Here is a 16,671-nt window from a genome sequence, read left to right as displayed (position 1 = left end):
AATGTCAATCAACCAATTACACTACAGCCATTTGTTGAATACCATTAGTAACGCTTTTCAAAATTGTGGACTTTAAAGACAATATATGAGCATATATCAACATTTGTTTAAGGGTTCAAGCTGAGAGCTTCTTATTTTAAACATTCCTAATGACTTGCCACACTTCATTTCATAATAAAAAAAGCTGTAAAAAGAGGATTTTACAAATTATGAACAAGACCTTGTTGGAGTTTTTATGGTCAGACATAAATAAAAAAAATCCTGTAACATGTGGACAAAATTGGGGTAGTCAAGACAGATTGAACAGCATCACAAGTTCAATTTAGAACTTCTATGAACCTGGATCCTACTCCCAGTATGAACAGATATTGAAAATGTGACATAAAATGCTCGAATTTTCCAAAAGGCTACATAACGTTTATATTAAAAATTGAATGATTTTAGGACCAGAAAATGCAATAATATGGTTTAAAGTGCATCTTCCAGTTGCTGTTTGGTATCGGCTAATAACTGTAGGAAATTAATTAATTAAAACTAAGTTTGAAATAATGGTTGCAATTATAAAATCAGTAAATGAGTCAATGAAGCGTAAAACTTGTATTTTAATCTCTCACTGCTCAATGTCAGTCAATAACGGTTAACTGTCAATATTTTGTTAAATTATTAAAAGAATTGAATGACTTTAATATCCATGGCGTTTACTTATCATTTTTGAGCTGAGGATAAGAGAAGTGACTTCTTTATACATTTTTCTTCAAATGAGAATTTGTCCAAAGAAACCATTGATGTACAAATGAGCACAAACTCTGCAGCCCAATGTATAAATCTGGTTAATTGTTTGGTTTAAGTAAGCTGATTAAATGTGAAAACCAGCCTACATATGCCCTGTGGTCAGCTTTTCAAGTTTTATGCAATTAGCTGCTAAAGTTTTCAATGAATTGGACACATGGTATTTATTCATGGTATTAAACAAATAGAAAACAAGAACATGGATCTGGATACATCATTTATTTTAACGATACAGACAAACTCTGTACAACAAAAACTCAACATTCTGTTTGAAAAATAACTATATTGCTTTGTGTATATAAACATCTGTATCAATAACATTTAAAACAACTTATTAAACCATTAACAGTTTATTGACTAAAATTTATCAGAATTCAGCAACAAATTAGTTGACATTAGCTATCATTTCCTAGTGTCATGTGAACTATTATTGGTGATGATCTAGTTATTTTACTTATCTTCATAATTTACAATTAAAATGTGATGATTCACGATGCCAGAGGCTGTTTTATAACATTCTCTCAACATGTTTCATTCAGTATTAATTGGACATGTATTTCAGTAATGAATGAATGCAATGATATCTGTGATGAAATCAAATTAGTGAAATCAGAAATCCTCTGAAATTGTGTTCAAATAGGTGTATTGAATAGGCCTTCTTGATAAAGCATGCCTAGTTCCGTATAAGAAATAAGGTGTGGCAACAGACTATTATTATTTATTGCAACTAGAGTAGAACCATTTTCCCCCAATATACTCACTCAGCACAAACCTTAGAGTACAAATAGCATTTTTCTTCTATATTTAATGTTACTGGTGTATTAAACTAATAATGCAACTAATAATGCTTGTTTATGATTGAAGTAAAACAGTAAGATCTATTCAAAGATGAATGTTAAGTGAATGGCACGTGTAGAAATCCTTGGGGAAAACACCAACAATTATTTTGATTTCAGAATTATGTTTTGCTCTGTATCAATATAATTATGTTAAAATTTGTAGAAAATGATAATATTTTGGCAACAATGTGTCCCTATATCATCGCAAAATAATGTATAATTTGGTCCATAGTGGAAATATATATAAAGCATTCCAAAATCAATGATGCTACAACCTAAATCAGAGCTAAAATGATCACTTCTATCTGCAGATCTGTTGAGGTATTTCTTTAGAAAAACTGGATCAAATCAATGACAATATAGTTAACAGAAAATAACAGCAAAAAACTACTTCTGGTAGACATGTTTTCAAAACTAAAAGACAAAGTTGATGGTACATGAATACATTGTATATATACCAATAAAAACATAACAATTAAAATTTGTAGACTAAAATTTAAAGTATGTAAAATAAAAAAGACAGAAATGAAAATATACAAAAAATTAAGAAGTAGTAGCCCACAGGGTTCGGGTAAAAAATATCACTTTGTGAACACCAAAAGTAAATATTTTGTTTCTAGCTTTACCGCTTATTGAATATAGCTTTTGGTACTCACTCAGTGAATTGGACTATGATCTGACACTTAAATAATTTCCCTCTCTATCATCTTGGTTTATCTGTAATGTCCAGCTTTAAAAACCTAACCACATAACATGGTTGTTGGACAGTGGTTGTCGATGCTGAATAATTAAAGTTACTGTCTATTAAATGTGTTGTAGATAACAAGTGTGTTTAATAAAAATTATATCTTCTCAATTATGATGTAACATACATTTCACACCAAATATGTACACTAGTTTCTACCAATTATTGCTGTAATGTGGTTTGAAAACGGAATTCCGTTATTTCAGCTTTTACAAAAGGACTAAGTCTGTATACACTTTTGGTGCTACCTTATCAAAAACTAGTGTAGTAAAAAAAGCTAAAATTCATATACAATGCAGATTCAAGCAAAGCTTTATGGCAATAAAGTTATATAATGTACAGTAATAAGTTATTTCAATAGCTGTTTTGATGCAAAATGAGTTTTAAGTTGAAATAATTAAATTTCACAAATAAGAACACAAAAATGCTGCCAGTTGTTTTCTGACCATACTGATCTGATCATGTATTTAATATACTGGTTAACCTTAAAAAACTTCGTGTATTTTCAACTTTTTTAACCTAGCCAACAGATCGCAATCTTTTCGGTCTGCAATCAATTTTGGGAATCTTTTTCTTTAAGTCTGAGCTTATGATATTGGCCTCCACCCTTATACTGGCAAGTACAAGTACAGTTGAAAGTATTTCTGTACGTTTATTTCTACTGATAAACCAATTTAAAAATGGTAGAAAGTGTTCTGAGTATCAATTTGCAATCTTCACTTGACCTATTAATGATTTTCTTAAGTGGATAACAATCTTAGAAATTATCTGTAAATATACTTTCAGTTTCAGTCTTATAATGTAAAAGACATGCACAGACAGAACAAATTCACACTCAGCTGAAATACAATAAAAAGCACAAACTACACTGCCTTTATAAACAACATACTGGTAAATGTATTCACAATTTTATCTCACAACCTTTTTTCATGTAAAATCAATGTTGTAGTTAATACAGTTATTAAATGCTATTTCACACCATTATGCAAGTTGTTGTTTTCTTTCAGCTCTACATAGCAGTTATCATGGCGGTGATACTCCCCTTCCACTCCACTCTCCACATCACTCTCTCCCTCATGGTCATCAATGTAGACTTCCTTCTTCTTCTTGTAGCATCGCTTGTAGATCTCGTACCAGATGATGGCCACCAGCATTGGAATCGGGGTGAAGATGGCTGAGGCTATTGGAGCCACAATGCTGAGGTCGCTGTCTGGAGAAGGCAGGGACACCTTTAACAGGACGATGGCAATGCCGGTGTTTTGGATGCCTGTTTCTATGGAGATGGTGCGTACTCGCTCCCAGCTCTGACGGGTTACTATGGCAACAAGGCCTCCGAATATGAAGCCTACATACGGCACAAGGGCCCCAGCCAGGAGTATCTCTGGCTTGTTGCGCATTAACGTGAATATGTAGAGGTTGGAGTACACACCGACTGTGAAGACAAATATAAAGAAGATGACCATGAGTGGACGTATCCCCCGCACAACATACTTGGCCCAGTTAGGCTTGCGCCACTGCAGGAGCATACCCAGGGCCACAGGGATTATGAGGCCGACCAGCGACGTGAGAATGTTGGTGTATGGAATCTTAACATCTGTCTCGTTCAGAACATGGGACCCAACAGTAAACAACCAGAGTGGTATCATGCCTGAAACACACACACATGCATAGGATCAGAAATTTATAACATATATAGTTATTCATAACGATATACACATAAAACAAGTTTGTCTTAAAACAAATACTCATTAGACATCAAATTAAACCAATCAAGAAATAAACCCTTGTTTCTTTGCTAAAGAGTAAGATCACCAATTTAGTCTTTACAAACTGATGGCATCTATCACAGTTAAGTCATTAAAATCAGACTTCTACTTGGTTCAGAATTACAACAAGCTCTGCAATTAAAATTGAAAATAATGAATAAGCATGAAAAACACTCAACCAGTGTCAGGCTTTGGGGCTGGTGCTATATTTGACTATTTAAATGTTTTTTTTAGCAAAAGCCAATACCTAGAGAGAGAAGGGTACTGCAGAGTGTCATGGTGACACTGAGGGAGACATCCCCATCGAGGAGATAAGTGTAGGCATTGCTGGCCGCTCCACCTGGGGAACATGCCATCGCGAAGAAACCAAGCGCATTAGCAGAGTCAAACCGGAATGCGAAGATAACTGCTAAGGCAATCTGTAATCAAGAATTAGATGTATCAAACAATGTCACAAGGTGAGAGAAATTTGCAGCCAGACTGGGGCTCAAACGCAGGACCTCCAGCTAACAGGGATAGTTTGATTTCAGGATATAAAACAAGTTGAGCATAATCTCAATGAAACCACCATAGGATATAGAGTACATATACATTCACGGTCCCTTGTTAGGAGCCAAATGTCACAGGTTGATAAAAACATACAGCTAGACTGGGGCACAAACATGGAAATTCCCGCCCACAAGGCGAGTGCTCTCCTGACTGAGTGACCAGGCCACTTACACACCTCAACTTACAGTGGTCGAAATTAGCACAAGCCCGCAAGCCCTGCACTGGTAAAATGTATTTCGGGCTTGCTCAAATTCTGAATTTTATAAAGCAGGGCTTGTTCAAAAATTTGATGCCAAGCAATAGTATAATAATTCGGGCTTGTTGATCCAAAGCTCTAATTTCGATGACTGACTTATATTTAGGTAATGGTCACATATATGTTACAAAAATTAAACTCTACTTTGACAATTCAATATGAAACAATGATAGATAATGAAGAACTTTGAACTGTTGTCCTGTAAATCACCTAAAAACTAGTGATACTTAAGGTACCGTTGCATGCATGTATGTTTTCTACAAAAAAATGAATAAATGAATGATTTTAAAAATTATTGCAATTATTATAGTAATTAATTAGTAATTTATTAAATTTATTATACAAGTCATTGAAGAAATAATTACCATAGGCATGAGGATAAACTGTGAGAACATGCCAGTGAGAGGCCCCGTTGGCCTCCTCAACACCTCCTTGACCACTGCCAGCTCAGTCTTGCATCCCATGGCGATGTTGGCCAGGCACACAAGGATGATCACAGTTCCCGTGAAGGCGTGGCTTAGGGGGCTCTCGTCCCGACTGACAGTGACTTCATACGTCTCTGGCTGTTCATACCACTCCAAGGGTTCCCCTGCTCCGGTGCTTGCAATTTCATACATATCATGTTCTGTGACCTGAGAAGTATTGACAAACAATTTCAGCTTAGTTCTACCAAGAAACTTTGCTTTGACCTTGGCTGTGAAATTTTTAGTCTCGTGAGGCTGCAATGTCTCGGATGAATTCATTTCCATTTCTGCCACTTCTGGATTTTCCATTACAGGCACTATCTCCAAAACATCACCTCTGAAGTTCCTTAATGTGAAGGACAACATCTTTTCATAATTTTCCATCACCAGAACAGGAAATTCTTGGTGTGATGTAACCTCCACTCCATAAGCACCATAAGCGGAGGTTTTATTGGCACTGACACTGCCGTACAATGACAACAGGCAATTCAGAACAAAAAAGATAAATGTTTTAACAGGGCAAGCCATTTTTGAAGTGATTATTACATCCGGTGTCCTGTATACATAAAGAACACTGAAGCATGAAAAGTTGGTCACGAACTGTCAAAAAAACAGGGGAGGCTACTCTCGCATGCTTTTGCGATTCGACAGCAAATAACGTACACAAGTTTATTTCATATTCCAATGGGATGGTGATGACACACACATTGATTTCATTAACCTGTCAACTTCATAAAACTGATGATCTAATGTTAAATTTAAGAGTGTATATAAAGGAAAACATGTTTTGGGTAATTTATTGATAACGTTCTTGCCCGACTTGCTTTTATTAATTAACAGGCATCGATCTCAATACCCCCCCCCCCCCAAAAAAAAATATTTTTTTTTTAAATAAATAATATATATATATATATATATATATATATATATATATATATATATATATATATATATATATATATATATATATATTTATATATATATAAAGAAATAAAAACAACAGCATATAACTAACTAAATAATTAAATCGACCAACTTAATTTACTGTTCATTTTAATTTAGGAGAAGAAAAGGTTATAAAATACACCCTAAATGAACCATTTCGGACCAGAGATTGTAAAACAAAATCGTGGGCTATGGTTTCGTACTATCATTTTTGCGTTTTAACAACGTCAAAATCTCTAAATTTAAAAGCGTAAGTTATGTTCTTAAAATTTTGTTGAACTCCAGTAGTTAAATCTGCTACATTCTGCTCTTGGCTTGAGCGTAAACATTCCGTCACTCATTTAAACAGTCATTACATTCTTATTGTTTCATTGCGTACGTCATTTCAACCAGCAAAGATTTGTGTGAAAACATAATTTTAATTTCGTTAATATTGCAAAAAAACAGACACAATCAATCTAAACACTGACTAGTGTTAATCATAATGTCTCCTATTGTCGTCAGTCTGTACCAAAAGTCGTCAACAAAGGAATTCCTGAAATATTTACGCCACAACTATGAACTACATTTAATTATGTCAGATAAATACAAAAAGACGCAACGATAGACGTTAGCATTGCCGTGTGCCTTGAGATAGTCTTTCGCCCAAGCCCATGCACTGTGTACATGCAGTTCTTACATTTAGCCCTTGTTCATGTTCACCTAATTGTGTCGTGTATTTATTTTCAAGAAAATTGGGATGGCGCTAACGAAGATGGTTTAAGGGAATCGCTCATTTTTTGCACCATTTTTCTCGGTAATTAATGCATATGAAAATATATTGTTACTATTTTGAATCTATTTAATACCGAAACTAAAAAAATGCACTGTAAGTATAAAAACTATTCAGTTGTTGACGACTTTTGGTACAGGCTGACGACAATAGGAGACATTATGATTAACATTATTCAATGTTTAGATTGATTGTGCCTGTGTTTTTTTTGCAATATTAACAAAATTAAAATAATGTTTTCACACATAACTCTGCACTTTAAGTATAAAAACTATTCTATTGCAAACCCATACCGATACAGTCAATGAAATATAGAAAACTGACAACAGAACCACTCGCCCACAAGGACTCATACACAAACATCACGACAACTCAACCTTTAGGTCTTATGTTGCAAAGCGTTTCTAATGCTTTTCAAATTCGTGGACTTAAAAGACAATATATAAGCATATACATTTGTATCAACATTTTTTGAAGGGTTCCAGCCGCCAGTATCTAAATTTCTAACACACCTTATGTTTTGCCACAACGTATTTCGTCATTCAAAAAAGGTTTAATTTTCAAAACAAGAGCAAGTTCCCTTTAAGAAAAGGAAGGATTCAACTTTCAACCTTACCACGTGAATGTCAATCTCGTGCACCAGAGTGATGATGCTATGCGTACTTTATAGATATGTTAAATATATCATTATCAAACCTGTTATAAATAACTATGCGTGAAGGTATTCGTAGTTAAAATAAAAAGACGACTTTATGACGCAGACGACTGAATTTCTCTAAGTTTAATAGACATGGAGTCAATAGTTAACAATTGACATTTATTTCGATATATCATTTAACTGCAATACAGAGAGTTGTCCCGAAAGGTCGTTTACATAATATTATTTTACACTATATGTGTTAAAGTCATCATATATTTGGTGACACTGTAGGTTTACTGCAAAACACAGTTTCAATATAATATGATATCTATAATCTTATATAAAATGTGAGCATATGCAATATATACTTTGGCGACAAGATCGCGTCTGATGTTTTACACATAAAATATCACTGATGAAATGGGGGTAATAGGAAATCATACAATTCCGTCAAGACGGTGACTTAAATAGAAGATGTAAGCAAGACAAAGGCATAACTACATTGTATTTAGTAAAGCTCGAAGTTAAGGTTCCCCATTGATAAAGTGTATAGATCATGTTTGTACTGCTTATTTATTTATTGATTGATTGATTTTTTTGTTGATTTAGTAGTAGTAGTAGTAGTAGTAGTAGTAGTAGTAGTAGCAGCAGCAGCAGCAGCAGCAGCAGCAGCAGCAGCAGTAGCAGTAGCAGTAGCAGTAGTAGTATATTATTATTATTATTATTATTATTATTATTATTATTATTATTATGTTAAATGTATATTAAAATAAAGGACTATCAAGCAATATTATATATTTAAAATTGAGCGGTATTCTGGATTCAAGGGAGGAAAGGGTGGCTTGAGGGGGAGGGGCTGCAGAGGCAACATCCTCCGAAATACTTGAACATTTTTTTTTGAATTTATATCAATTTTGATTTTATGCAAAACTTAGAGTGAAAATATTATACTGAAGCTTACGAATTCAAAATCCGTGACGCTTACAACACCCGCCTTCCCTTCGGATCTTACAATTTCGTTATGACACTCCCATGAGGACTGTGACTTCAAATAAATCAAAGCATCTAAGTATTGTCAACTAATAGTATATACAAGTCAGCTTTATTGATGTATGGGTACAGTCGTTTTTTATCACTGTGCTATAGGACACGAGATCTTTAGGGGCTGATTATGGTGATGTAAACAATAGGTAGAGTTGGTCGTCTGCTTCCGTCGCTGAGTCAGCACACGAATATCGAAGTTGCTCGCTTTAATAAGCCAAGGTTAGTAACTAAGTATTCATTTAACCAAATAACACATACTCCCCGGCACAATCGAACTAAAGTTATTCACATTGACTTCCTCGTCGTCAAAAAAGAAAACGGCAGGTACTGAAACCCGATTTTTACTTGTTTCTAGTGCAACATTATCGGCTACTTTGGCTGTCGAAGCGGATATTCCGTCGGCGTGTTCATCATCGTCTTGTGTGAATTCCACTCCACCAAATCCGCTGATCTCAAGAAATGTCTCGGCCTTATCGTACCCACACACGACCACGCCTCCTTTGCGGGCGTACCTGCCGGGAACCAGCACGATCCCCTCTCCCGGTTCCACAAACACATCTCTCAACCCCAGCCGTTCCACTTCCATGAGGAGTGTCTCGAGGTTTAAGCGAGACGGGGATATGGCGCTAATAATGTACATCCGGCACCCCCGCCCACGCTTCCATGCCAGAAGCACATCCCTGTCCACCCTGCTTGAGATCGACTTTGTCTCCTTGTTGTAAAGCTTTAGCGTATTATCCCAGTCGAACACGACAAAAGATCCGTCCGAAATTCCAACACTGGTGATGTCCGTACAACCAGAAGTAGGCATATTCCTTAATTTTAAGAATATTAAACTTGACTTGAATCACACTTTTGATACACATGTATTATGTTCACGATCCATGTCAGTTGTTGATATAAAGTTATTTGTGAACATCTCATACGGAACATGAGTTCATTTAAATGGCAATACAAAGATGAATATTGGCGAAATGAACGGAGGGATCTCAGCTTCACATTTACATAATTTTCTTCCTCATGTGACTACGCACTTACAAAAGCATACTTATAATGTTTTAACTGTTTTTCGTATACACAAACGCACGCACGAACGCACACACATTCACACGCACACACACACACGCACACACAAACACGCACGCACGTACACACATACACACACACAAATTTTTTTTGGACAAAAACATGTTATAAGGTCTTTACAGTGACTTACAAGCACTATTTTAATGATGAATAAAAAAACTTGCATTTGACATATAATTGTTTCTTTACGATAAATAAAAAACACAAACACATCATACCGCGTATAATATATATATGTATACTACAGTTCAAGATATGCCTACACATCAATCAGTAAAAATCATTGTCTTGATAACGCATCCTGCTTTCGAAATAATTTCCTGAAACACTTGGGCAAAGTCGTCCCGGTAGTTATTGTGTCGAATACAATCAAATTGGCGCTCAATATAGGCGATACTCAATAATAATAACCCATAGTCGATTTTCATCGAACCACAAACCATATCATCCACATACATGTATGAATTCCCTTTTTTAGTCAAACATCAAACATGCATATCCAAATAAGTGTTCAAATGTTCAAACTACAATTTATATTTTGAAGTTATTTTCTATCATTCAATGTGTACGGCTTATATGTATTCAATATTCATATCTAATTTATGAGTTGAAATAAAAAGTTTTAGTTTCATATCACAATCTAGTACGGAAGTGCACTTTCGATTATTTTCTGTTCGGTGATCATTTATAGTTGTCCTTTTCGATTCGATTATCGATTTATGAATTTTGTCTCAAATGTCTGCTTTAGTAGTAATCGTATTAAAGCCCCGTAAGCCACGAGCTGTTCTCCATCCAAGTCCGTTATTATTAAGGGATGTATAATTATAATTTTGTGTGTATATCTAAATGATTTTCTTCACATTATTGACATTTTAACCCTCAGAATGATCAACATGCAATTACAAAATGCAGCAAAACCGAACGCGTTTAAAAAGTTACAGTTTTCCCGGTAATATAGTTATTAGACATATTTATCACTGTTTTACTCTATGATATCGAAATTACAGAAAAAAAAATAATGTTCTTAAGCCGGTAAAGCAAACAAAAACAGATTTTCAAACACCAGACTCACTAGATCACAGGGTCTTCGGCTTTCGAAACATGTTGACGATATTTTAACATCTTCAGCATACATTCATAACATCATGTGATAATGTATTTCAGCCAATCACGCAACAACAAAGCACGCGGAAATTTGGTCTTCAAAGACGATCTTTGAGCAAATATCAACATTTGTTGAAGAGTTCCAGCTTTTAGTATCTTAGTTTCAACACCGCTAATGATTTACAACACTTTATTTCGGAATGCACAAAAATGCTTTTTACAAACACATGAGCGACCTATCTGCAGGGTTTTTCACTTAACAACCTTGATGTTATGAGTCAGATAGAAAAAATATATTGACTCTTATTATTACAATCATCCAAACACTTTAAAATTTGAACAGCTTATGAATAGTACAAATAAATTAACATTGTTAAGATTATCTTTATTCTGTAAAAAAAATAATGTTTTTGTTTAGATAGTATTTTATGCCGGTGTTCTTTGTTCACATGATATAATTTTATAATCATAATACTATGTCTCATTCTCCATCTTTGAGCTTAACCCATTATCGTTATCATTATTATTTTGTTTTAAACATGTTTAAATGTTAATATTGTTTATTGTATTGCATTGTTTTGTCAGATGCTCGAAATGAGCCTTGACCAATTATAAAACTTTCAAACTTTGCCTTCTTATCTGCCCATTAAGTATTTAGTAAGTCAGTGGACCAGTTTGGAATATCGTTGGTATTCCCATACATTTCTTTTAATCAGAGCATCGTGATGACCTCTGGAATTTATCAGACATTATATGAGACTTTACCATAGTTATCTACTCACTTCTATTTTTTTTCTCTAATTATTTTAGCCTAAGGTGCACTGGGGCTTTAAATCCGTCAAGATCTTGTCGTTATACATATATATTCCAATAATAATTATTTTTAACATAATTTTTTTAAAGACAAAATCGCTTATTCAAAATCATTGGCATCAGGAAAAGAAGAGAACCTCAAAAATAACTTAGTTTGTGCTTATTATAACACGATTTAAACAAAATAATAACGCCTCTCTATCAAAGCCGCTCGGCTGGGGACTGCTTCACTGCAACATGAGCACGCGACATTTTTTTTTCCTTTTTCACAAGTGACAAGCCGATAGTTTTTACCTCATTGCCACGGAGTCTGCTCAGCAATGGCATTTACTTGGAAATTAAAATAATAAGTTTAAAATAGTGCCTGAACTTGTCAATGAGATGAAAATATTTGAATGTTTACGTTCGTTTTTATTATAATTCTTATAAAATTCTTAGATTATAGTTAACGTTTACCGCCTAACGGCTTTCAATATGTTCCACGTTTAAATACTATTTGTGTTAAGACTTTAATGCCAAACTTTACAGACATGCCGACATAAGTAGATACCTGCAGAAAACACGATATAATCAAATTTATTTAGACCTTTCAAATCATAAAGTCAATGAAGGGTTCGATCGTGGAGATCGTTCTATGATATGTTTTAACTATTACAAAGAGCATTTGTTACTTCGTCTATTGTTGAGTAAAATGTTTTGTGAATTTAACTCCAAAAAGGTGCAGCACGAACTAATTCATAATTTCAAGAGCATATGATTTTTTTGCTAAGATCATTAGTTTATATCTTATAATAACCTCTGTTCATGGATTTTATTTATGTTTGATATTCGCAGATATATGCAGCACATCGTCAATAGTACATACAGACTTATACTCAACTCATTATTATTTTAATAATTCACAGTTTACATTTAAGTAAAAGCATGTGAAAACTCATTATTACTACATGTGGAGACAAGTATAAAGTGGATTAATGCGGGCTTCACAACAGGTTTGGAGTTTAAACAATTATTATTAGTTATTCAGGGAAATGTGGTTAGTTCAAATAGAATTATTTAAAAAAAATCACTTAATAGAATTAAGTAACAATATAATCGAAACAAAAATACGATAATAAAAACTAGTATTTACACCTCAACTTCCTTTCCTTAAATGAACTGCCTTTCGGCAATTGCGTTTATCATCCGATGAGCCATTCGGCACTCCTCGGCCATTGTTATCGAAAACAACCTCGAATGTATGCCGATACAGCAGTAGGAGTAGTTCGTAAAATTTTGAATTATATCATAAATTAAATGTAGTAGTTAGGCTTTCATTTGTTGTTCAAAGTTTAAATTGATTGCCAGTGAAGTGTATTATTGCAAACATAATTAAGATTACCAAAAGTTAAGTCATTAAGTTTAACTGCAAAATTAAATTATTACGCGAACTCCTTGCAGCGGACTTAAACATGCCAATATCTGAGTATGTAAACCGTCCATATACATCTAAGGTTGTTTTCGATAAAAATGACCGAGGAGTTCCGAATGCCAATGAACGCAACATCTTCGGATATGTTCGGATCGCGAATCATCGCATAACACATTCGGAGCTCCTCGGCCATTTGTATCGAAAACGACCTCGGATGTATGCCGGTACATCAGTTGAAGTAGTTCGTAAATTTTTGAATAATATCATTAATTAAATGTAGTGTTTCACAGTTGTATTTATTGATCTAAGTTTAAATTGTTTGCCAGCAAAGTGTATTATTGCAAAATTAAGTTTCCCAAAAGTTAAGTCATAAAGTTTAACTGCTAAATAAAATTACTTCGCGATCTACTTGCAGCGGACTTATACGTACCACTTTTTGAGTATGTAAACCGTCCAAATACATCCGAGGTTGTTTTCGATAAAACGGCCGAGGAGCTCCTAATGCTCATTGTTGATCATGTTATTGTTTTTTGTCAGCCGATCCCGTAAAATATAAATCAACATTGTTAAATATGTTAAATGTATTGTTGCCACAAGTGTTTCAATTTTACGTTTAAAAGTAATTTCAAGATGTTGATCTTTTTCCACGTTATTGTGACGTCACTTGATGAGCTGTTTATGGCTACGGTCTGGTTGTTCTATTTATGGAATGGAAGAGAACGGATTACTGTAAGGTGTTCTTAAAAGAAATGAAGATTTAAACAAATTGTTTTCCTTGAGGTATCCGGGTTCTTACAATTCAACACTTCACTAAAACTCAGGACATAAGGTCCTGAGTATAAACGACAATGTATGTAAACATAGAATACATTTTACCATTCGTCGAAATATTAAAATGTTCAAAACAAGTTTGCTGAATTCGGTCTTCAAGTTTTGATTTTTCAAGTTTGCTAACATGTTTGCAGGTACTTTTGTTTGGTTAAGCCAAACGTGTTAATACTCAATTGAATATGGGATTGACTTGATGTAATTGGCCTAAACTGAATTATGGCTGTGTAACATGTCTTTATAGGTCAATACACTTAATTTCGAGTCATGGGATGAAACGAGTTTACTCCAGTAACTGATTATTATGGTTTTAGCTATAATGTTTAGAGAATATCTACCAAGTTACGAGTCGAGCATGAAACGTGGAGAACTCTTTCTAGCATATGTAATGGGGCGCAAAAATACAATTAAGTTGCTCCAACAGATCTAGGTTTTCAAAGCCCCAGACATCACATCCGTATGTTAGAAGGGGGACAATGGTAACATAAAACATCTTCAGTTGTATGTCCAAAGGCAAGTCTAGGTTATGAATTCTAAGAAATAAAGCATGCATTGCTTTGTTAGCCTGGCTTATTGAATATTTACGAGAACGAGAGGACGAGAACTAAACACCTAGATATTTGTATTCGTAACCATCGCCTTTTCTAGGTAGTTATGCTAAAGTTAAATTTCTTCAGATTTCTGGCACAAAAGACAATTATTTTAGTCTTTGAGAGGTTAAAATTTAATTTGCCCTTACAGTAATCTTAAAAACAATTTATTCTTTGTTGAAAATCACATTCATTGACTGCAAAGAGAACAGTGTCCTCAGCATACAAAGAAATAAGTAATTGAAGGTACATACATGTCGTATTTGCATTTACTTCAATAGAAACACTTGAACATGTTTCTTTAAGGAATTCATCTAAATCATTTGGGTAAATTGAAAATAAAATCGGAGAAAGATTTTCTCCCGGACGGACTCCACAAACGCTTGGGAACATAGGAGACAGTTGTCCATTGATAAAAACGCACGATTGTATATCATTGTACATGTTTTTTTTCTACATACTGTGATGATTTTAACTTGTAAACCAGATTGATTTAGCTTACGCCACAAGCCCAGCTCTCCAGACAGAGTCAAATGCGGCCGAAAAATCAATAAGTGAGCAAAATAGTTTCTTTTTCTGAGCTCTAAAAATCATTAAAAAATGGATAAATATTGTGAGTCTATAAACCGCCTACAAACAAAACAACAACATATGTATCTTTTGAAATGAGCTGCAGCTAAAAAATAGTACAATATTTACCAAGTGTACATTACACAATAAGCCATCAGCATTGCCGGCTTATTGCCGATGGCAAGCAAACTGTGACGCAAAAAAGTAGATTGAAAGTCTTGAAGCATTTTTATAGCACATATAAACATAGATTTTTTTCAATTATCGTTTGGTTTACAATAGGAAACTGTTTGGCAAAATAACAACAGAGGACAAGAGCTGCCGTAGGATAGCACGCTTTACTATACCCGCTTTGTCTTAGAAATGAATACAATAATGATGTAATATGTGCCTGTTAAAGACAAATTAAAAAAAAAGTTTTCAATAACTAACTGAAAAACTTCAGTCCTCGTCGTGAGATTCAGTTAACATTGTTTTCTTTTCTTCTAATTTCATTAACAGTGACCTTGATCTCGACCCTAGGGACCAAAACTCCATAAACACTTCCTTCGTATCAAGTTTGGTCACAATATGTCAAACCTTACTAAAGTTGTTTAGTACCAAACGGATATCTATTTTAAATAACAGTGCCCTTGGCTTTGACCCTAGGAGACCCATTCGCAATCCCATTAAAGGTTTCAATAAATTCTTCCTATATACAATTTTTGGTCGCAATATGTCAACCCTAACTTAAGTCATTCAGTTCCAACCGTTTTTCTATTTTTAGTAATAGTGACCTTGATCCTAGGAGCGTCAAAAAGCGATCCCATGAAAGGTCTCCATAAACTTCTCCTATATACCCAGTTTGGTCACAATGTGTCAACTTAACTAAATGTATTCAGTGCTTATCATTTTTCTGTTAGTAACAGTGACCTTGACCATGACGAATGGAGCCATAATCACAATCCCATGAAAGGTCTCTATAAACTCTTACTATATACCAAGTTCGGGTGCAATAAGTCAACCCTAACTAAAGTTATTCACTACTAAGCACTTTTTTAGTAACAGTGACCTTGGCAGTGATCCAAACTTGCCCTTAAACTTTAACCAGTGTTTCTATGTCGATCAAGGGCCATAATTTGTATTTATGATAATATGGAGTAAAGCAACATAATTGTGTGATAGTCCTGAACAACTGTTTGAAGTATGCAGTTTAATGAAAAAGGGTATTGACGTTATTAGTGAAAACCCCAGCTTACCCTAAAACTTTAACAGCTCACAGTGTGCCCTAAAACTATAACTTAAGTTCCTAAGTCAATCAGGGGCACTAAGTGCGAAAATATGTTAATCGGTGGTCCAAACTTAAAATGTGCACGGTAAAACAACGGTACACTGATCATTGTGTGTGTGTGGGGGGGGGGGGGGGGGGGGGGGGGGGTAGCGTGTTTAACTCCACCCATAACCGTCAGTTTGGTTGTCTT

General features: G+C 34.5%; 2 protein-coding genes across 2 annotated transcripts; both read right to left on the bottom strand.

The window, feature by feature from the left end:
• Positions 1–993: 993 nt before the first annotated feature.
• Positions 994–6,190, bottom strand: LOC128243056 (ileal sodium/bile acid cotransporter-like). The gene is made up of 3 exons (XM_052960552.1): positions 5,310–6,190; positions 4,387–4,558; positions 994–4,021 (listed from the first exon to the last, which is right to left on the bottom strand). Exons 1-3 carry the CDS (start codon positions 5,934–5,936, stop codon positions 3,342–3,344), a joined length of 1,479 nt encoding a protein of 492 aa, XP_052816512.1. The 5' UTR covers positions 5,937–6,190; the 3' UTR covers positions 994–3,341.
• Positions 6,191–7,338: 1,148 nt separating this feature from the next.
• On the bottom strand, positions 7,339–10,141 carry LOC128243059 (uncharacterized). The gene is made up of 2 exons (XM_052960554.1): positions 10,114–10,141; positions 7,339–9,842 (listed from the first exon to the last, which is right to left on the bottom strand). The coding sequence occupies exon 2, from the start codon at positions 9,618–9,620 to the stop codon at positions 9,045–9,047; it is 576 nt and encodes a 191-aa protein (XP_052816514.1). The 5' UTR covers positions 9,621–9,842; positions 10,114–10,141; the 3' UTR covers positions 7,339–9,044.
• Between the last annotated feature and the right edge of the window lie 6,530 nt (positions 10,142–16,671).

This window comes from Mya arenaria, chromosome 8, assembly GCF_026914265.1.
Source record: "Mya arenaria isolate MELC-2E11 chromosome 8, ASM2691426v1".
Lineage (NCBI taxonomy): Eukaryota > Metazoa > Mollusca > Bivalvia > Myida > Myidae > Mya > Mya arenaria.
This window is presented reverse-complemented; position numbering and strand designations above follow the sequence as displayed.

Coding starts and splice junctions, on each gene's coding strand:
- LOC128243056 (XM_052960552.1), bottom strand. CDS start 5,936: ATGGCTTGCCCTGTTAAAACATTTATCTTTTTTGTTCTGAATTGCCTG. Junction 4,559..5,309: donor AGTTTATCCTCATGCCTATG/GTAATTATTTCT, acceptor TCTTGATTACAG/ATTGCCTTAGCAGTTATCTT. Junction 4,022..4,386: donor CAGTACCCTTCTCTCTCTAG/GTATTGGCTTTT, acceptor TGTGTGTTTCAG/GCATGATACCACTCTGGTTG.
- LOC128243059 (XM_052960554.1), bottom strand. CDS start 9,620: ATGCCTACTTCTGGTTGTACGGACATCACCAGTGTTGGAATTTCGGAC.